At 43.8% G+C, this 23,734-nt stretch overlaps 1 protein-coding gene across 1 annotated transcript in view; it reads left to right on the top strand.

Moving 5' to 3' along the window:
- The window catches only part of SYPL2 (synaptophysin like 2), a 128,686-nt gene that overhangs the window by 90,832 nt on the left and 14,120 nt on the right, over positions 1 to 23,734 (top strand). The window contains exon 5 of the mRNA XM_073615903.1: positions 6,649 to 6,840. Coding sequence (XP_073472004.1) covers positions 6,649 to 6,840 — 192 coding nt within the window. The remainder of the gene's footprint in view (positions 1 to 6,648; positions 6,841 to 23,734) is intronic.

The raw sequence follows: 23,734 nt of genomic DNA, 5'->3' as shown, positions 1-23,734 counted from the left end.
TCAATATTTTGTGTTGCTACCATTTTTTTCCAGCACTGCCTTAACCCTCTTGGGCATAGAGTTCACCAGAGCTTCACAGGTTGCCACTGGAGTCCTCTTCCACTCCTCCAAGATGACATCATGGAGCTGGTGGATATTAGAGACGTTGTGCTCCTCTATCTTCCGTTTGAGAATGCCCTACAAGTGCTCAAAAGGGTTTTAGGTCTGGAGACATGCTTGGGCAGTTCATCACCTTTACCCTCCGCTTCTTTAGTAAGGCAGTGGTCGTCTTGCAGGCATGTTTGGGGTCATTCTCTTATTGGAATACTGCCCTGCGGCCCAGTCTCTGAAGGGAGGGGATCATGCTCTGCTTCAGTATGTCACAGTACATGTTGGCATTCATGGTTCCCACAATGAATTGTAGCTCCCCAGTGCCGGCAGCACTTATGCAGCCCCAGACCATGACACTCCCACCACCATACTTGACTGAAGGCAAGACACACTTGTCTTTGTACTCCTCACCTGGTTGCCGCCACACACGCTTGACACCATCTGAACCAAATACATTTATCCTGGTCTCATCAGACCACAGGACATGTCCTTAGTCTGTTTGTCTTTAGCAAACTTTTTGGGGGCTTTCTTGTGCATCAGCTTTAGAAGAGGCTTCCTTCTGGGACGACAGCCATGCAGAACAATTTGATGCAGTGTGTGGCGTATGGTCTGAGCACTGACAGGCTGACCCCCCACCTCTTCAACCTCTGCAGCAATGCTGGCAGCACTCATATGTCTATTTCCCAAAGACGACCTCTGGATATGATGCTGAGCACGTGCACCCAACTTCTTTGGTCGACCATGGCGAGGCCTGTTCTGAGTGGAACCTGTCCTGTTAAACCGCTGTATGATCTTGGCCACCGTGCTGCAGCTCAGTTTCAGGGCCATGGCAATCTTCTTTATAGCCTAGGCCATCTTAATGTAGAGCAACAATTCTTTTTTTCAGATCCTCAGAGAGTTCTTTGCCATGAGGTGCCATGTTGAACTTCCAGTGACCAGTATGAGAGAGTGAGAGTGATAATACCAAATTTAACACACCTGCTCCCCATTCACCCCTGAGACCTTGTAACACTAACGAGTCACATGACACCAGAGAGGGAAAATGGCTAATTAGGCCCAATTTAGGCATTTTCACTTAGGGGTGTACTCACTTTTGTTGCCAGCGGTTTAGACATGAATGGCTGTGTGTTGAGTTATTTTGAGGGGACAGCAAATTTACACTGTTATACAAGCTTTACACTCACTACTTTATATTGTAGCAAAGTGTCATTTCTTCAGTGTTGTCACATGAAAAGGTATAATAAAATATTTACAAAAATATGAGGGGTGTACTCACTTTTGTGAGATACTGTCTCTGAGCACTCTCTTCACTCTAATTTGAGAGTGCTGAATGCCGAGACACTAAGCACCAACGCTATCACATGGAATGAATGGAAGTGAGTCAAATGCTTCCCGTCATAGGAGTACTAGGTATTTTTCATTGCTGCTGTCGGCTGAGCAGAGTGGCAAGGAAGCCAAGGAAATATATGACGCTGAGAAGGGCAGTTAAAGCAGAGTTCCGCCTGGGAGATAATAAAAAAAAAAAAGTCAGCAGCTACAAATACTGTAGCTGCTGAGTTTTATTATAAGGACACTTACCTGTCCAGGGAGCCCGCGATGTCGGCACCCAAAGCCAAGCTGACCCGTCCCCCAGCTCTGGGTGCAGGCGCCGGCATCCTTACTAAGGGAAACAAGAAGTGAAGCAACCTGTTCCTACTGCGCATGTCTGTGTGTCTCCCAGAAGGTAGTGGGGGGGGGGACACATTGCGTAGTTCGCCGCACAGATTGCGGCATTCTTTCCCTGGAAGTGGGAGCAGATACCTGGATTTGACAGGTATCCACTTCCCCCCAAAAGGTGCGAAATGTGGAACCAGAGGGGAGGAGGAATCTGATCCGTGAAAGTTCCATTTCTGGTTGGAACTCCGCTTTAAGTGAGCCTACTTATTTGCCCTGCATCAACAAAGCAAAGGTTCACTTTCCTGGCCCACCAAATGTAGGTGTGCGTGACCTGACAACCTGGGCTTTCATTCAGCAAATCGTAAGTGTACACTTTTGCAAGAATGTCCTTTAACATGCTATTGTGCATTTATGCCCTTATGAAGATCAGCAATAACCATCTGTAATCTTAGTGGTAAACCAAAATGAGTATAGGTAAACATGATAAAAAAAAAGGAACCAAACCCGATGGGCAGAGCGTCCAGTGTGCCATGAAAGTTTTTTTTGTTTTTTTTTGCCAGGAAACAGTGCAGAACAGAAAGCAGCCCTTGGAAATATTTGCTGTATATAAATAAAAACAACAAAGCATGAGCATAGTTATCACACAATGTACTGATTTCATAAGCAGTATAACAAGTGTAAATGTTGCATGAGAAGCATAAATCTACTTGTTGCATTGTAAAATGCACCATTTAGGACAAAGCAAAGCTAAGCATACAAAATCAGTCATATGCTTTTATGTGGTTTACCTTTCTTTATAGCTCTATGACCCTACAAAAAGCTACACAGTGGCAATTGAACATTGTACAAAAAATAAAGTCCTGGAAACCTGGAAGATGGAGCTTCTTCACTTCACAAAGTATTACGTGCCTGTGTTCTCTGTCACACCCTGTAATTCCATCCTCCATCCCCTATGTCACTGCTGTGCTCTGTAGTGACACGGGGTCCTTTTTTTTTTTTTATTTCACATGCCTCTGTTTACAGTGGGTATAGAAAAGAATCACCCCCTTTAAAATAATTACATCTTGTTGCTTTGCAGCCTGAAATAAAGACAGACACAGTTTTTGTTTTATCCCGCTGTATTTACTAGTACAACTTATAACATCCAAGTGAAAGCTATAACACCAACATGTCAGAACAAAAAAAAAGTCCAAAACAGAATCACTGAGTTGGAAAAAGGATCACCCCCTTGTGTCAGTATTTTGTTGAACCACCTTTTGCTTTAATTACAGCCTTTAGTCTGTTGGGATATGGCTCTACTAACTTTGCACATCTGACTTTGCAATATTTGCCCACTCTTCTTTACAGAAGTTCAGTTAAATTTGATGGTGACCGTTAGTGGACTGCAGTCTTTAATTCATTCCACAGGTTTTCAATGGGGTTTAAGTCTGGACTGTGACTAGGCCATACAAGGTTATTCACCCTTTTCTCCTTCAACCACTGTGTGGTAATTTTTGCTGTGTGTTTTGGGTCATTGTCATGTTGGAAGGTAAACCTTATTCCCATTGACAACTTTCTGGAGGGCAGCTAATTTTCCTCAAGAATTTGATGGTATTTTGCCCCATCCATTTTTCTTCTATCCTGACAAGTGCTCCAGTCCCTGTTGCAGAGAAACATCCCCATAACAGGATATTACCACCTCCACCGCTTTACTGCAGGGATGGGATTATTTGGATCGTGGGCTATATTGGATTTAAGCTAGACGTATCGTTTGATGTTGAGGCCAAATAATTACATTTTAGTCTCATCTGACCACCTTAAATGCACCAGATCTTAAGGGCACATGTATTATTTGGCCTTAACAACAAACGATATGTCTGGCAAAAATCCAATACAGCTCACCATCTAAAAATGACCACACAGTGGTTGAAAGAGAAAAGGGTGAATGTCCTTGCATGGCTTAGTCAGAGCTCAGACTTAAAGTGTTTTTTCACCTTAATGCATTCTTTGCAATAAGGTGAAAAACTTTCTGTGCTGCAGCTCTCCCCCCTGCCCCCCCTTCTCCTTACCTGAGCCCGATCCGATCCAGCGATGTGCACAACAGCAGCGACTCCCGCCGCTGTCTCCCTCCTCATTGGGCAGCTTGACTATCAAATGTTGTGACATTGGAGCGGGGGGCAGGGCCGAGTCCTGCTGTCTGTGTCAATGGACGCAGCAGTGGGACTCAGGAGCGAGCACGTACGGGTGCCCCCATGGAATGCAGTCAACAAACAGTCATCACAGTGGCGGTTGGTGGTATATTTTTTTTTTGGGGGGGGGTGGCAAACAATGCACCCACGGCCGCTCCCCTTCCCGGTCAGGTCAAACGCACCCCCCCCCCCCGGTGGGTTGGTCGGTCACACAGCTGTCAACGCACATTGTACTGCAGCGCCATATCTAGAGAGGTCATGCAGTGCCTGTGGTTGCATGATGCGGTCTCTGGAACTTCTATTCCCCCTGGGATTGTACAGGTCAGGCTCAGTATACACACCGGAGACTGTCGCTCCTCTCTGCCCATACTCTGCACGGCTCTGATCAGCAGCTCCTCCTTCGTACAGCTCCGCTCTCTCCTGGTGGCCGCAAAACTCTCCGCCAGCTCCAGCACCCAAACCACTTGCTGGACCACCCCAGACATAGACTCTGGGCCATACTGCTCAGTGAGGCTCTGCAGCTCGGAGCCCAGGCTCTTGGCCATGCTCTACACATCCTCCAAAGACAGAGCAGCAGGAGCCTGCCGCCATACCGTCCCCACCCTCCTCTTTTCTCCTCCTCCTAGGCCAATCTTCTTTCAGCCAATCGGGAAACGGGTCTCAGGACCCGCTTCCTGATTAGCCGGGAGGAGAATCAGTATGAAATAGCGATCAATCATTCGCTATTGTCACAGAACCGGGTGGGCTCAGGGCGCAGTGCTCTGCCCCCCGGGCCCACCCTTTTTTAAAGCCTATTAGAGCCTCTGCTTAAAAAAAAAAAAAAAAACCCATTGGAATCAATGCGTCCAGCGCCCCGCATGTAGATTAGGGGGCAGGACGCATGGATAGGAGGGGCAGCGCCCCTGCACCCTGCATTACAGGCCGCCACTGGGTCACCATCAAATTTAACTGAACTTGAGCAGTTCTGCAAAGAAGAGCGGGCTAAGTATTGCTAAGTCTAGATGTGAAGAGTTAGAGTAATATCCCAACAGACTAAAGGCTGCAATTAAAGCAAAAGGTGGTTCAACAAAATACTGACATGAGGGGGTGATCTTTTTTCAAACTCGTGATTCTGTTTTTAAATTTTTAAATTTTTTTTCTGACAGGTTCTATACCTATTGTATATATTTCTCCACATTTATATGCCAAAGAAACTGTCTTCCAGCATTCAGGATATAATATGCACAGAAATAGATACAGTAAGGCCTCATGCACACTCATGCAACTAAAAAACACTGCTTTTACAGGCGTTTGAGCCCCTTAATGTTAACGCACATATAGGGGTTTAGAGGCAGAGGCGTTTAAAGTCAGGAAAAAAAAATTACTTGTGCGTTCGGGAGAGGAGCTTTTGAGCTTAAAAAATGCTCAAAAGTGCCTAAACGCACATTAACGCTAGGCAAAATTAGGTGCTTTCCATACTGACGCATTGTAATGACCAGAATTCTGACAAATAGAATATATTAATACCAGATACTGGAACGCACATGCAAAAATTCAGCTTTTTTTGCGTTTTTGTTCCTGCTATACTGGGAGAAAAAAAGTGTCAATAGAATACAGCGTTCATGAAGGGGGGGGGGGGGGTAGTGAGGAGAAGGAGAAAATCCATGTTCAGAACGCAATGCATCTGCGAATCAGATGCGTGCCCATAGGAGATAATGGGCTTGTAATTCGCACAGCAATGCCCAAAAAACGCACATGTGCGAATGCAACGCACATATGTGAACCAGATACATTCAAATGAAGGTATTTTAAAATGTCCTGCGAATTGGATGCAGTGTAAGCCGCATCTAATTCGCATAGGTGTGAACGGGGGCTAAAAGTGTTATATCCCTCAGTCCCTGTCAGAAACCATGAAATCAGACCGAGACAGAAGTACAGTTAAATCACACTTGGTTAATAATAAAAGTAAATAGAACAAACCTAGTCAAAACATAGCCAGAGTTCAGGAACCGGAATGGATAGTCAGACAAACCAAGCGTCAGGGAGCCAGAGATGAGCATAGTAAAACAGCAAGCAGGATCTGAAGCCAGAAGGGATGTTAGCCAAGTAAGTCTTTTAACAAGAATGCAGGAGCGCGTCTCTGTGATGTTGACTAAGGCGAAGGCAGAGATCCTCTATGCTGGACGGCTTAAGTAGGCAGGACTGACGAGCAGGATATCATCAACAGCTGAGTAACTGTGGAGAGATAGGAGCTGGCAATTAGCCGACAGCTGAGCGGGCCAGCACAGAGAAGGAAGGGCTGAGCCCAGCCCTGACAGTCCCTATACATGAAGACTTCCAAATCTGAGTGTTTTGTCTTGTACCTTGTTTGCAGGCTTTATGGTGTCACAATTTCTACCTTTAGTTTGCTGTGTCCATATACTTCTTGGAATCTAGTGATTGCACTCTAATACTTCCTGAAATCTTTGTGTGTATCTATGCCTTCTTTCTTATTTTGTTTTGTAACTTTCTTTTTACATTGTTTGGCTTTCACATAGATGTGGAAATTTTAGCCACAGCTATATCTGCAACCATATGAATCTTTGCAATGTAAAAGTTCTACTAGTTTTTGCAGAACATTCTTTACTCCCTACTTACCGATTACTGCTTTTACCAGCTTAACTTTACACTACACCAACAGCACCTTTAAAATATAAAACAGTAACCTTATGCTCAGTGTCAGTAATTTAAAATCTCTCTATATCTATCTATGCAGGATGTTTGTGTCACTGGAGGCTTTGCTTTCCTATGGCTCGTAGCTGCTGCAGCTTGGGGAAAGGGCTTGACAGATGTGAAGCTAGCCACCCATCCTTCTAGCTTATTGTCATCAATGCCGGTGTGCCAACTGGAGAAAGCCACATGCAGTGCCAGCATTGCACCATATTTTGGACTTGCAAACATATCTGTGGTAAGTGTATAATACCATGTTAAAAATGACCCATCAACAGTTGAAAAATATAATATATAACAATGACTACAACTTTACTACTCTTCCTTCTGTAAATTTCGTACAATGGGCCGTAGTCGGATGCAACTAGCAGTGTAGTAATGATTAGCTTATTGAACGATCTATCTGAAAGCGGTTATTTTCGTAAGATTTTCTCATTGTGTGGATATTCTATTAAAGTGTAAAGCGATATATTTTAGTGAAAATGAGGAATTGCCACCATAAGACACATAGGGGTTGATTTGCTAAAGGAGCAGAGCATTTTCGCTTTTGAAAGGGAATATGAGATTGCTAAGGAAACATTCACTTTGCAAAGAATACTCCGTCAGTCACTGTACAGCCTGCCTCTACGTTTTTTTTTCTCCTCTGAATGGAGAGAAAGATGCATTATATCTTTTTATCCTTGCTAGGGGAGACAAATTGTAAACTATAGTGTGCACAAAAAAAATAAATAATAATAATAATAAAAAATAAAGATAAAATAGCTTTATTTGGGTTTGATCTTGGATAGGGTCAAGGTCAGAGTCAAGGGTTAAGGTCAAAGATTAGGGTAAAGGTTTGGTCTTTGTACTTTACATATGATTAAAAAATGCGCACCATTGTTTCTGGGCCTAACTACAGATACAAATAGCAAATAACATACACATTTGTGGCATTGCTGCAATCATTAGGAGAAGGGGAATTTATTTTGGGTTGTTCTTTGGCGGTAGGTTATAGTAATAGCATGACATCTACAGCTAAATGTTAAAACATTATATATTTTTTTACTATTTTGAGACAGTTTTTCTTTGATACAAAAATAAAAATCAGGAGATAGCCATTACCATTTACCACTAAATGAAAGCCCAATTTGTCCTGAAAAAACACAAGGTATAATCCACCTGGATATACTAAGTAGTTGTAATGATATGTACAACTTTCTAACATGTGCCAAAGTTGCAAAACTGTGTTCAGGCTCTAGGATTTGTGTTACTTCATCATGAAGGTGTTAAGTCATCATAGTTTCACCTCATTCATTATGCTAAGTGAAAATTCATTTTGCTAAGTGACAAAAACCATGAATCAGACAGAGACAGAAGTACAGTTAAATCACACTTGTTTAATAATTAAAGTAAATAGAACAAATGTAGTCAAAGCATAGCCAAAGTTCGGTAACCAGAACGGATAGTCAGACAAGCCAGAAAGTCAGGAAGCCAGAGATCAGCGTAGTGGAACAGCAAGCAGGAGCTGGAGCCAGAAGGAATATCAGCCAAGCAAGTCTTTAACAGGAACGCAAGAGATCGTTTCTGTGATGTTGACCAAGGCTAAGGCAGAGATCATCAGGGCTGGACGGCTTAAGTAGGCAGCACTGACGAGCAGTATATCAACAGGTGAGTCACTGTGGAGCGATAGGAGCTGGCAATTAGCCGACAGCTGAGCGGCCAGTTCAGAGGAAGGAAGGGCTGGGCCCAGCATTGACACTAATGCCCCGTACACACGGTCGGATTTTCCGACGGAAAATGTATGATAGGACCTTGTTGTCGGAAATTCCGACCGTGTGTAGGCTCCATCACACATTTTCCATCGGATTTTCCGACACACAAAGTTTGAGAGCAGGATATAAAATTTTCCGACAACAAAATCCGTTGTCGGAAATTCCGATCGTGTGTACACAAATCCGGCGGACAAAGTTCCACACATGCTCAGAATAAATAAAGAGATGAAAGTTATTGGCCACTGCCCCGTTTATAGTCCCGACGTATGTGTTTTATGTCACCGCGTTTAGAACGATCGGATTTTCCGACAACTTTGTGTGACCGTGTGTATGCAAGACAAGTTTGAGCCAACATCCGTCAGAAAAAATCCTAGGATTTTGTTGTCGGAATGTCCGAACAAAGTCTGACCATGTGTACGGGGCATAAGGCTGGCCATACATTATACAATTTTCTTCTACAACTTTCCTTTAGATTTGCCAAAACCTTATAATATGAGGTCACACCTAAACACTTTCAATGTGTATGCAATCAGGCAGTCCCTTGCACTACATAGTTGAAGGTAAATCTAAAGGAAATTGAACAAGAAAATTGTATAATGTTGTATGGCCAGCTTAAGTGATGATTCCATTTGCAAAGTGAATATACTCTCATACCTCCCAACTGTCCCTCTGTCCCTCTTTCCGGTCTGACCTATATAGTTGTATATAAAATGCACTTTTTATATCTTTCAAATTTCCCAGTGCTAAACCTTTTTCAATTTCTAAATTGCTACATTTTGTATATTTCAAAAGCCAATATACGGGAATAGTAGTGGTAAAAAAAAGAACTTGTGGGTTTAACAAATTTTTTTTGGTATTTTTTGCCTTTTTAAAAGGGCGTATCAGGGGGTGGGTCCTATGCCCACATACTTTTGCTAATAGGTGTTGGGAGGTACGTACTGTATGCCTTTAGTAAAGCAGCCCCATTCCTGTTAACTACCGTATTTATCGGTGTATAACACGCACTTTTTTCCCCCTTAAAACCAGGGGAAAATCGTGGGTGCGTGTTATACGCCGATCCCCACTCTGTGTGCCAAAAAACAGCGAGCGCCGTGAAAAAAACCGAGCGCCGACGGAAAAAACTAGCGCCGCCGAAAAAGACCGAGCTGAGTGCTCGGTTCCACTCGCAGTCACGCCGCCCCGCTTCCCTGCTGAGGATGAGAAGCGAGAACTTCCGAAAAAGACAGAGCCGAGTATACTGTGTACTCGACTCGGCTCCGCTCGCAGTCCCGCCCAGCTCCTTTGATGGACATAACACTCCGTCCAATGGCAGGACTGGGCGGGACTGCGAGCGGAGCCGAGCCGAGTACACATGCCCATCAATGCAGCCTCATCAGGCTACAGATGAACACTGATGAGGCTGCATTGATGGGCATTTAAATGTAAGTTTTTTTTCCTTAAACTTCCCTCCTAAAAGTTTTTTCCTTAAAATGCCCTCCTAAACTTGGGGTGCGTGTTATACGCCGGCGCGTGTTATACGCCGATAAATACGGTATTTAATGGTATTCAATTCATTTGTAGAGAGATAAGCAGTATAAATGAATCTTCATCTTTTAATGTAGTCTCAGTGTATTGTTGCAACAGTACTAAAGTATATGTAAACCCTTGCCTTCTAAAACAACCTTTTAAAATTCAGTTTAAAATGGGAATGAAAAGCAAAACATTTGTGTATAGATATAAAAAAAAAATTATAAACACATTATCCCAGATAGCAAGGATAACTTGCCACAAATTTGTGGCAGTTGTGAATTGTAAGTATGTTAATTTTTTGCACATTTTCACTGGCAAGATGTACACTTGCAGAGCACTTGAAGCACAAGTTCTAGTTGACACTTTTCCAATTTGTAGCAAATTTGCGTGGCAAGTCTCTAGCAAAAGCAAAGTTGCAGTGATAAATCCCCAGAACCCTTAAGAAAGTGCGTCAGCAACATAGTCCTCAATAGTTTTATCCTCCGAGACAGACAAAGGGTAAACCCGGCCACGGAGAGGTATATAGGTTGAAGGTCAATCGCGCAATCATACGACCGGTGTGGAGGCGAACTACCGGCTTGACCCTAGTCAGACATCGCTAAATTTGCAGTAATCCTCTGGCAAGGAGGAGAGGGAAGAGGTGCACAAGACCTTAGCCACTTCCCGAAAACATGCCTTACTGCATTGTGGCGACCAGGAAAGAACCTCAGCATGAAGCCAATCAAGAGGGGTTGTGCCTCTGCAACCAAGGATAACCGATAACCACTGGATAATAAGGAGGAAATTACTTGAAATTTGATTATCTCAAAAGAGCCCCTATGGCCATGGTCAACGGTGCAGTCTCATGAGTAACATGTAGAGGTATTTCATCAATAGCCTCAATGGCAAGTGGAGTGGCACGACGCTGCAGCGGAATCGAGTGCTTAGACACAAAGGCACTGTCTATGAGCAGGCCTGCAGCCCCAGAGTCGATTAGAGCCTGTGTGTCGATGGACAACTCAGACCACAAAAGAGTAACCAAAACTAGAGGCTTATCCTTTAAGGTAACTGGGGATGTAACAACGCCACCTAGGGTCTGTCCCCTACAGGACCTCAGGTATAAACATCTCCATGGATGGGTAAAACAAGCCTTCAAAAAGTGACCTGACTGGCCACAATAAAGGCACAATCTCTCCTTCCTCCTAAATGCCCTCTCATCCGCAGAGAGACATATGAAGCCCAAATGCATGCATTCTACTTCACTGGCTGACTCGGTACCAGGAGGCATGGGAGGTGAGGGCAGCAAGGTTGGGACAGCAAAGCTCGGAGCCAAACGTACAGGAGCCAAACGAACGGAAGGTCTCTCTCGGACTCTGGAGTCAATGAGAATGGCAAACGTGATCAACTTCTCGAGATTTGTAGGTATGTCTCGGGCTGTTATCTCATCTTTGATGTCATCTGAGAGACCATGAGAAAAAGCAGCCACGAGGGCCTCATTGTTCCAAGCGACCTCTGCTGCCAGAGTACGGAATTCAATGTCGTAATCGGCAACAGTTCTCGTACCTTGTTTGATGGACATAAGGCCCTTGGCAGCAGAAGTGGAGCGTGCGGGAACTTCAAATACCTTTTTAAAGGAAACCACAAACTCTGGATAACTCAGGACAATGGGTTTTTGCGTCTCCCATAGAGGGTTTGCCCAGGCCAAGGCTCTATCAGAAAGCAAAGAAATGATGAAGCCTACTTTGCTTCTGTCCATGGGTAACACCTGGGGCAGCATCTCAAAGTATATCCCAACCTGGTTCAGAAACCCTCTGCATTAAACTGGATCGCCCCCGAATCGCTCTCCTGCTTGATGTTGGCATTTTTTAATAATAAAGCAAAGGGACTGGCACGAACACTAGGGATTTCACACAAAGGGAGCAATGCAAAGAGGATACTTTTTCATACAGGTACATGGTACAGCAGACACATATCAGGAAAATGAAATGTTGGGTTTACATACTCTTTAATGCGGATTTCACAATTGGTGGTATTGTGTATAGTGTAGTAAAGCATTTTTCTTTCTCAAGCATTGAGGGACACAAAGTATTTAAATTTTGGGTTATACTTCTGCTTTTTGCAGAAGGATTGGACACTGGAAAAAGGGTCAGTCCAAGATAACCCCCTTCTACCATCAGTACACCTCAATTTTTGCTAGGGTCTTTCAAGGACCAACATCTTTTCATCAGCTTTTGCTGTGTAACATACTCACCTATTTTTAATAGCACCATTTCTTCAAGAATTCTTCTTTAACCAACATTCTTTTACTATGCTGCTATTACCGTTCTTTCCAATTGCAGCTATCTGGTGTGGCCATCCTTAGCCTGGACGGCCTTTTCCGGACCCTGCTTGATTAGACATTATGGGGATAGCTTGGAAGTAACCTTCAGACAGTGATTTCTGTATAAGGCACTTTTTATATATGTTCAGGTAAAAGGTAGCTTTGGAGCACTTTCTAGGTCTAGGAAAACTCACTTTGTCTGTATGCTGATCAGGCTGAGCACCAGAAGCTACCTCATTTGCATAGGTCATTGGGCTCCTAATGTTACCCATTGGTTGGAGTGGAAATGGAGTTACACTTGGTCTTACTGATTAGGCCAGGTCTACAGTCTTGAATCATGTTGCCCTTTGCTTCTAGCATCTATACTATCTTTGGAGCCCAGTATTGCCAGTTCCTTTGCTCTCTCAGCTGAAGTTTTCCCTACAATCATGCCAGGGACGGGTCAGGGGAGGCAGGTGAGGCAGAGCCATGAACATTAAAAAAAAAAAATCTGAGCTTCAAGGGTCTCAGCGACCACATTTGGGGGGGGGGGGGGTTATGTAGCCTGAGTCCTACCCCACCACTGGTAAAAATTTTGAGGTTCCTATGACCTATGGTTCCAGAGATACGGGGCTCCTTGCACAGCCTGTCAGAAGCTAAATACAGAGTGGCCACTTTAAATACAAGCTGACACTCTCTGTTTGCAGCAGACTGAGAGGTTAAGCTCACAGTGCCTCTCACTTCTTGTCAGAGACACTGAGCTCAATGAACAGCTTGGAGTCTTGGACCAATGGTAAAGTACTATTGGTCCCAGCTGTCCAATAAAAATGCTGCAGTGGAGGCACGCCTCTCACTGCAGTGTCATAGAATGGGCATATGTCTAAAAGACAAATGCTCCCTTCCAGCCCAGCCCTCTTAACTACAAGGAAAAAACATGTGTTTATGGGTATAAGATTTACCCACAATCCCATGTTTTCTCACACAGTTAAGAAGGAGAAACTGATTCTGCTGAAAAGGTACTGCTATATTCAAGCTAAAGCATATATGTATATGCTATATGTTATAACATAATAATTTATTATTTATCTATTCACTGTGAAATTACTGGTTGGAAGTTATGACTTCAAACTTCAGTAATTTGTCCATTAAGCCACCTGCTTGAGTACAGATTTTGAAAATATAGTAAATTACCTTAAAAACAATATATAATAATTATTTATATATTACTTATGGTAATTAACCCCTTGCCAACGAGGCCAATTCTGACACTTTTCTCCTACATGGTTACATCAAACATAAGATGAAGAAGAAGATCCCAACAAAGTATGCTATATACATGGTACAGTATTCATCAGTACAATAGAAAACAGCAGTGGTACGTTATGATAAAGATCATTCAATGCCCCAGAGTATACTGTATGGTAGGCAAAGGCTCGGAAAGCCCAAGTGATAAAAAAGGAGTGCATACATACATAGATTAACTGCATATTGATTATGGATAAGAGAAAAATATTTTTTTTGTTTTGGTTTTTATTTTTTATTTATTTTTTTCACTGTAACCATCTTCACTGCACCGACTCCTGGAAACCAGAGAAAAGCATACAGAAAAAGAAAGGGAATGGTTAGACTGTAAACATCAAGGGGGGGCATAAGAGAGAAATTTATTTTTTTCATATCTGTCTATAGTGCCCAAGCAAGATGGACCTGTCTGTGCCAAGAGTTAAATGCTTTTGTTCATGTTCAGAAATTCCAAAAATAATAATTTGCTTGGTTATGGCTTTTCTGTACAGGAAAAATTAATGGCCTCCATTAATATTCAAGATGCCTCTATGTTCCCATTTTTTTCAGTACCAATGGTTTCTGTACTTGGCAATAAGGGATCACCACTTCAGTATGCAGCATTACGTTGCCTTTCAGGTTGGCCAGAGCCCTCAGGGTTTTACCAAAGTTCTAGCCCCCATCCTGGTGGAACAAAGTTCAGGGCAATGCTGGTCTTCCTTATGAAAATGCATGTGGGTCTTGGGACTCATAGATCATCATTCAAAGTGATCCCCTTGTAAAAAAAACTTCTCTATCAATTTTAGCAAAGGGTGTTATAGAACAGAGCCTTCTGGGCATTCCTTAGCTCAAATCATACAAAACGTAGAAACAGATAATCCAAAACAAGAACTATAAAGTTGAGCACTTGCCGGTGGTCGACCAACTTGCTCACTCATCCAAGTCAACAGAGAAGGGCAATGTCACAGGACAATAAGTGTCCCTCACAATAAAACCTGGGAAGTACTTAAGGATACACTACCAAGTGATTCCCTTTGATTGGTTCTTCAACAGGGCTTTACAGAGAGATATGCTGTCCAGTTTGAACAGATATCCTCTCTATCTTGAGACCTAAGCTCTCCTGTATGCCTATGGTTGTGCCTTTTTTTCACCTGATTGCAGTGGACAGCACAGTGGCTAAGTGGTTAGCACTTCTGCTTAGCGGCACTAGGGGTGTTGGTTTGCATCCCAACCATGACACTACCTGCCTGAAGTTTGCATGTTCTCTCTGTGCCTGCGTGGGTTTCCTCCAGGTACTCCGGTTTCCTCCCACACTCCAAAGACATGCTGTTAGGTTTATTGGCTCCTATCTAAATTGACCCATGTATATGTATGAATATGAGCTAGGGACCTCAGATTGAAAGCTCCTTGAGGGCAGGGACTGATGTGAATGTACAACATATGTGTAAAAGCACTGCGTTAATTGACAGCGCTATATAAGAACTTGTAATAAATTAAATTGGGTTACCATTTAGTATATTAAAATAAGAGAGGCATTGCATGTCTCTTCTACAATAAAGAGCTTGCCTGCTCATAGCAAATAACAGCAGATATTTAGTTAAACTTTAACACATATCACACCAAGACAATTGAGCTGATCACACTGTCAGTCACAGCCTTTTGAGGAGAGAGCAGAGGGCAAGAATGAGCCGCTCTGTGTGTGTCTATGGACACACACAGTGAGTGTCTACGGACACACAGAATGCGTCTCGTGATCGTGCCTGCACAGATGCCCCCATAGCAAGTTTGCTATGGGGCACTTAGACGGTGGGAGGAGCCAGGAGCTCCAGCAGGGGAACCCAGAAGAGAAGGTTCAGGGCTGCTCAGTGCAAAACCATTGCACAGAGCCGGTAAGTATACCATGTTTGTTATTTAAAAAAAATCTCTTTACAATCACTTTAATGGTTAAAACCTCTGATTTGTTGACATCTACGTCCTATTTGATGGGATTTCCTTTCATTTCCTGTCCTGTACACAGAAGAGAAGGAAATACTTCTTGTTGTCATTCAGCACCAGTGGTAGCCATGAGAAATAGAGAGGGTGTTTCTCCCTAGCTGAGGAACAGACTGACATAAAACCTGACAAGAGTTTGCACCACCACTCTTGTCATCAACTAAAAAAGTTGGCTTTATGTAAACTTCAGGTTTAGCTTAATCTATTTAAAGTGGAAGTATGGGCAAAATAAAAAATACATATTAAATCAAGTCTGCCACCAGCTAATAACACAGCTGTCACTGTAAAATAGTACATTGCTGTATTACTAATCCTGCCAGTATATCTGCTTAGCAAATGGTATTAGGGTGGCCATGCTGGTCATTCTGCAGTGAAATCACATTTGCATGTGAGTATAACCGTTGCTGTTTTTACATTTACTAAAATTATATTTGGTAATGCACAAGGTCGGCGCGCCCTCCTTTCTTCTTTATATGTTAGTTCCAAGCACACCCATTGGGGGCAGCAAGACCGTTGACATTCCTTACTTAAGAGTTGACTGCACCACACATTCCTAGACCCAGCACCCACGCGCAGGAGAATTGTTTTGTGCTTTTTGTAATCAGCTGGAGCTCCCTCCACTGTCAGCTTTTTTCTCTTGATGTTGGGGAAACTTGTCACAAGTGACTCATGTTCATAGCCAGGGGCGTAACTAAAACCTTCAGGGCCCCGATGCAAGAAATCATGAAGGGCCCCCCTGCCCCCTGGACAGCGCTTTTCCTAGGGGGATGTCTGATAAGAGGAGGAGCCGCGAGAGCCGCCGAGGGACCCCAGAAGTCGGTGTTCGGGGCCACTCTGTGCAAAACTAACTGCACAATGAAGGTATGACATGTTTGTTATTTTAAAAAAAAAACCTTTACAATCACTTTAAGGGGTTAAAACAGGTGGTCAGGAGGCAACATATTGCCTCTTTACCGGCTGTCAAATGCCTCTGAAAAGTGATCTGAGCATGGATCGCTTTTCAGAGGAACAGCATTTTGTTGCTGGTACTTTGAACGAGCAAGAAAAAAAAAAATCAGTCCTGATTGTACACATATAGGGTGTCAGGATTAAATGTGCATACATAAAATGTGCATACATACATCTAAACAGTGGCGGCTGGTGCTCAAAATTTTTTTGGGGGCGCAAACATTTTTTGAAAAAAAATCATCAAATGCAGCCACTGTGCCCATCAAACGCTGCCACTGTGCCATCAATTGCAGCCACTGTGCCACTTAAATGCTGCCAGTGTGCCATCAAACACAGCCACTGTGCCAAACGCTGCCACTGTGCCCATCAAACGCAGCCAGTGTGCCCAAATGCTGCCAGTGTGCCCATTAAATGCTGCCACTGTGCCATCAAACGCTGCCACTGTGCCCATTAAATGCTGCCAGTGTTCCATCAAACGCAGACACTGTGCCATCAATTGCAGCCACTGTGCCCAAACGCTGCCACTGTGCCCATCAAATGCTGCCCGTGTGCCCATCAAATGCTGCCCGTGTGCCCATCAAATGCTGCCAGTGTGCCCTTGAATGCCCCCAGTGTGACCCCAGACCACTCACCGGCACTTACCCTGTCTTGGTGGGGCAGCGGGTGACTGCGACGAGTGGGGTCCTCCATGCGTCTCCTGCTGTCCTCATCTCCCGTCCTCTCCTCCTGATAGGCGTCCAATAGCGGCGCCTGTCGTTTCAGCCAATCAGGTGATGGGTAACAGATCCGAGCACCTGATTGGCGGAGAGGCAGTTTAGTGTTAGTAGAGCGAATAGTCATTCGCTTTTCTAACACAGCTGAGTGACCTGTGAGGTCACCTTTTTTGATGCCTATTAGAGCCTATGACTCTAATCTGGTGCTTCAAAAACACCCCCCGCCGCTGTAATTCAGGTTCCCTGCGCCCAAAAAGGGGCTGGGCGCCTGAATAGTGGGTGGCAGCGGCGGCCATAGATAGATTCATGCAATGCATGAATCTATCTATTGGTGATAGAGGGGTGGCTGGAGAGAGGGGGCGGCGCCCTTAATGCATGGGCCATCACTGCATCTAAACACACACATAATATACATAGATAAACACACACATAATATACATAGATAAACACAAATAATATACACACATATACTGTATATACACACACAAACACATATATAAATACATACATGAACACACATACATGAACACACATATAAACACACATACATGAACACACATATAAACACACACAAACACACATATACAGAAAGCCTTTTCAAAAACGGCAGTGCTTTACCCTACCTCTTCCTGCCAGGTACTGCACTGTAGGGTGAGACAAAGAGCACAGCACACACTGCTTTCACTGATCAGTGTGACAAGCTCCCCGTACAGTGCCGATTACAGTTCGGCTGACGATGGGGAGAACGATCTCAGCCGCTCATCCTTACAAGATAAACAGGGGGCCCTCAAGGGCCCCCTGCAGCATGGGACCCAGTCGCCATGGCGACCTCAGCGACCCCTATACTTCCGCCACTGAAAAGAACAGGAAGAGGTAAGAAATAGAGAGGGCATAGTTGTGATATGAGATTCGTGACTTATAGTTTCAATAGTACAGTCTAGGTCTATAAGTGTGCATAGGTTCAATATGATGTTGAAGTTACTTACAATCTTGTGGCAGCAGCTCACACCGACAGCGTCCTGCCCAAAGCAGATGACGCTCGGTGTGAGCATTAGCTGAATATTTAAGGACCTCCCCACCAATCAGCTGTTAGTGAGAGACAGCAACAGCTGATTGTAAGTGGTGGAGGAGGGACGGACGCGCTGCGGCTGGCCCCCCGGGTGGAGCGAGCGCCGTCAGGCCTCCACAGCGCATGCGCTCGCAGGCGCGGTGAGGCGTGGCCACGCCTACTGCACCCGCCGGCACGTCTAGCTTCCCCGACGGACTGCGCATGTCCGCTGGGGTCGCAAGATGGAGGACAGTGTCAGCAACACTGTACCTCACACAGCGCCGCCATGAGCCGGAAACACTCAGGCGGCTTTGTGTGCCGGGCGGATAGCAGATCACAGTGTGGACAAAATGTAGAATAGGTTGAAGCACAAAAGTTGTGCATACTGTGGAGGAAACATAAATACATATATAGTCAATTAGTCACCATTGTAGGAATAGACGCTGATGGGCAGTGTTATAAAGGTTAGGACGGATCTTAATGGAAGGGCATGTATTCTTAGACAGTGACTTAGATTAACAAGCATGGAGAATATACAACTCAGATATACAATATATGGGTAAAATCCAGGAATTTCACTCAGTTATGCATATACATAGTCCGGATTATTGCAACTTAAGATGTCACAATGTATAGTGGGCAAATATGACAGCAATTTAATCAGAATGTCCAAAACATATCGTTGCAATATATCCTACAGCATATTATGGTCCCATTTCTATATAGGCATGAGTTTAGATAATAAGCAGTGAGCAATAACCGGGCTGGGCATACATATATATTGCTAGACTCTATCTACGGTCCAAGTGTAAATATGTATTATATAGTATAGTTATCTTATTCATTGCTCTCTGCCGCCTGATGAGAAACCTTCGAGAAAGGGTTTAAACCAGATGGTTTCGTTTAAGCCTGGTGGTTGGGTAGCTTTTAAATTATATATCCAACGGGACTCTAACTGTAAAAGTGTCTTATTCCAGTCACCTCCCCTCGATTCCGGATGTACCCGGTCCAGAATAAGAAATTTAATTTTAGGACATTTACCCTTATGTACTGTTAAGGTGTGTCTCCCAAGTGGGAGATGCTCTTGTAAAGTCAGATTGGTAGGTCTCTCCTGTTTATGATATAGTTTTTTTAGGATCAATTTACGTATGAATAGTTGGAGATCTTTATAGATTTCGAACTTATCCAAGTTTTGATTGGGGCAAAAATTCAGACCTTTTTTCAGGACATTGGTTTCATCATGAGAGAGTTCGTAGGATGAGAGATTGATAATATTCAGGTTGTTTGATTTTAATTCTTGATCAGTGTCTGGGACAGTTAGAGTGCTATTTGGGTGTAGGTATTGGGGTTGGATTGTGTGGGTTGTACACCCATCAAGATTTTTTCTAAAAAAGATGGGTCATTAGAAATCGTGTCTAGTGTCACTTCATTATTAGAATTTATTCTTAGCCACAATGTGTTTACTTTCAATGGCTCCCACTACCTCCAGGTGCAGGGGGTTGCGATAGGGACATGTTGTGCCCCATCGTATGCCAACCTGTACCTGGGGGAGTGGGAGGCCATGTTCCTGAATGATGAGGGTCTGTCGATGTATACGGACCACATACTTGGCTGGTACCGTATACGGACCACATACTTGGCTGGTACCGGTACATCGACGACCTTTTCATCATATGGGACGGATCGATCGACCTTCTTAAAGAGTGCCTGCTGAGGATGAATCGTAACGACTTTAACCTCAATTTTACTATGTCGTTTGATGCACAGTGCGTTACTTTCCTTGACGTAGAGGTCTGCAGGGGTGAGGAAGGAAACATCATAAGTAAACTATTTAGGAAACCCACTGCAAGCAATGCAATTTTGCATGCGAGCAGCTTCCACCCCAAATCCCTCCTTAATTCCATCCCCTAAAGCCAATACCTGAGAATAAAACGTAACTGCTCCAATGATAACACCTTCAGATTAGAGGCAAATAAACTACGCGACAGGTTACTACTACGAGGGTATTCCCATACGTCCCTCAAACGCTCTTTTAAAAAAGCCTTGATGCAGCCAAGAGAAGAGCTACTATACTCTAAAAAAGCAAATAAACCTGACAAGAATGATACCGACACTCTCAGGATCATTACCAAATTCAACAACCAACACTCTTTCCTTCTGCCCTCTCTTTTCCAAAACCCCCCCTCCCCCCCCCCTTTTTTTCCTTTTTTCCTTTTTTCCCCCCTCTTGATCAAATTGAACATTGCCAATCAGGGACAAAGCTGTTGAATCCCTATTCTATTCTATCCCCAAACACATATCTTTTTTTAAATATATCCTAAACTGTCAAGACAAATGACAGAAGTACTAAAATTAGATTTTTATATGTTCCTTCTCCTTTATGTCGATCCTCTAGCCCTCTGAGTCCCACCTGGTCTACACATATCATCAGCTGGTGACCCTTTTTCGAACTCTATACCGTAGGCCTATCAGGTAGGATACATCTCAAGATCCCCTACCCATCACTGAATCTACTCATTTTTCTAGTTATTATACACTCATTTATACATTTTTCACAACTTACAGGACCCGCATTTGGCCCCAGTGTGATTCCAGATCCACACTTTTTTGCATGCCCTCGATTAATAGGCCTCTCTTCCTATCATAAGGAAGTAAAACCACTTCATATATCCTTACCCATTTATTTCTACCTCGATAGAGGCCATATGAATACTTTGGATATACTAAACAAAGCTTTATACACCATGATTGGAGGACGCACTTGATGGGCAGTATGTGTCAATATCGTTGTTTTTAAAAATCTCTCTGGAATGCGCAGCCAACATTTATTTATCCCAATGTAAGTGGAAACGAAAATGAATATAATATTGCACCTATATGTTTTATGGCTTGATATACACATGTATTTATTATGTCTATGTTGTATATACCATTCCCTATACAGAAATTTCTATTAAAAGCTTACAACCACCCCTGAAGGAGGCTAAAACAACTCCGAAACGCGTCGGGTGCAAGCGTATTGGTATCAATAGCTATAAAAAATATGTAGAACTGCATTCCTTTTTTATCTATGTTATTTGTTTGATGTCTTTATGAGAATTCTTTGTAATTAATAAATTGTTGTTTACTTATATATACTCTCCTACATATCCTTTTATATGTGCCTTTAAAGTCCACTAGGGGAATTATCTCTGTTCATATATTTGAAAGAAAGACACCCCACTTCATTCTCTTTTTTTTTTTTTATCCTCACCTGACAAGATTGGATGCATATCGCACCTCTTACCGCATTCGCCCCACCAGGTTAAGCCTCTCCTGGATGGAAGTCTCTCCTGTACAGTCTCTAAAGGAGCCTTTATGGAGAGAACCCCAATCTGTTGGTCTCAGGGGCTCGTCTTTCTGTCATTTACAAGCTTTAAAGAAGCTTACATACTTGCAGTGGCCTCCTACCTTTTTTATTTCCAGCACAGAGATGTTATCAATTTCCCCTTTTCTCCTTTTAGCCAGGCCATTCTGGGTCCTGTAGTCCCTCGGGCAGCAGAGCCCTCTCCAACATGGCAGCCGCATCCTCCACTGTGTTCTGTGTTCTGCGCATGCGGTGGAGGAAGTGAGGTAGCCAGACAGTTCTTCTTTCCCTTTTCCAAGATGGCATGGGTGCCAGCGGACAGCTTCTGCGCATGCGCGATGACGTCACTTCCGCCGCGATGGCGGCATCGGATTTAAAAACCCCTAGATTCCTGTCAGTGAGCGCTGGCTAGTATATGGACACTACTGCTGCTTAGGAGTCCGATGTTTTACTGCCATTCAGTCTCAGGTTTGACCCTCTTCCCTGTTCCTTCCTGTTTTTTTTATCCTATTCTCTTTTTCTTTAGTATTCCTTTCCATACTACCTTCTTTTTCAGGTGCTATTCCCTGTTCACTGCTCATGGAGGCCACTGCCCACACAGACCACCCTCAGCATGTAAGGTAAGAGGTGTCCTCCATTTATGAAGAGGAAAAAGAGCATGACCACTAACGCTACAATTTTTTTGGCAGACCTACCAGGTCAAGATCAGCAAACTCCAGACATCGAGGTCGCTCAAGCCATGCCTAGGAGAAGCCGATCAAGGTCCTCATCGAGTCACAGCTGCTCACGTCATAGCCACTCACGCCATATGAGGTCACCGTCATCCCATCACAACAGGAGCTATCACACCCGCCCTGCAGCAAATGCTTGCTGGGTGTGCGGCACTCCAGCTTTGCCAAACAAATTAGATTGCCGTGCATGCTTCAATGAAGCAACCAAGGAGAAGAGTCAGGCGCAAGGGAGGTAACAAATCTCATCAGGGAGTCTGTGCGAGAGTCTATCCTTGAGACGTCAGCCCCTGAAGCAGACAGGACAGTTCCAAGCATGTAATCCGCAGCTCCCATTCCTAATGCAGAACCGGAGTCATCTTCAGAAAATGAGGATCCAGAAATGTCAACAGGTTACCTTTCGTAAGATCAGTGAAAGAGGCCATAGGGTGGGAAGAAACAAAAGAAGTTCCCCGCAAAGTCCGAAAATATTTCACCAATTTGAAGAAGGAACCGGAGCCCTTTCCTTTCATAGAAGAATTGCAAGACCTCATTAAAGATGAGTGGGAAAGATCAGATAAGAGATCCAACCTTAACAGACTAGCAAAAGTGTATCCTTTAAAGGAGCCTAATGTAAATCCCCTGATCCACTCACCTGTTGTCGATGCCTCTTTAATGCGAGTCGCGAGACATGTCACCTTACCAATCGAGGGTGCAGTAACCTTTCATGACGTGCTGGACCGAAAAATTGATTTAGATCTGAAGAAATCATACTCTCTAGCTGGCAGTGCCTGTAGGCCAGCGTTTGCTACAGCAGCAGTTGGTAAGATGATTTCTGGATGGTCTGCCAGTATAGAGAAGTCTCTATGTGAGGAGGTCGACAAGGAGAAGATAATTATCTCCCTTCAGGAACTGAATGAAGCCTCATTGAATGTCCTCAGATTTTCCGCCAAAGCAATGTTAGCATCAGTCATGGCAAGGAGAGCCTTGTGGCTTAAGCCATGGGTGACGAACGCAGCATCAAAAATGAATTGGTGCAAAATTCCATATGAAGAAGTTAACCTTTTTGGATCAAAATTGGATTCAGCTATTTCAAAAGTGACAGGAGGGAAATCAGGACTGATCCCTTTCGACAGGAGACCAAAACCACAGAAGGGTCCTTCCTATAAGCGTAACCTCCCAGAAAGGTACAGAGAGGCAAAGACATATAGGCCGGGAAGAGAGTTTAAGAGAAACTGGAGAAACAAGCAGTTATCCTTTTTGAGACTCCAAAAATCTAAGACCACCCTGACAGGGGAACATCAGAAATCTTTTTGAAGGTGCACCCATCCTTCATGTGAAAGTGGGAGCCAGGCTCAAGGAGTTCATACAGGTTTGGATGGAGCACATTGAAGAAGCATAGACAGTGTCCACAATAAAGTATGGTCACGTATGGAGATTCATAAACACTTTACCCGGAAATCACTTTCAGTCAACCAGACTACCATCATCACCAGACAAGAGAAGAGTACTGCTCAAGTATGTGTAAGAGTTAAAACAAAAGGGGGCAATCCTGGAGGTCC

The sequence above is a fragment of the Aquarana catesbeiana genome, linkage group LG02 (assembly GCF_042186555.1).
Source record: "Aquarana catesbeiana isolate 2022-GZ linkage group LG02, ASM4218655v1, whole genome shotgun sequence".
NCBI classification, from domain to species: domain Eukaryota; kingdom Metazoa; phylum Chordata; class Amphibia; order Anura; family Ranidae; genus Aquarana; species Aquarana catesbeiana.
Note: the sequence above shows the minus strand (reverse complement) of the source record. Positions and strands in the feature narration are given on the sequence as shown.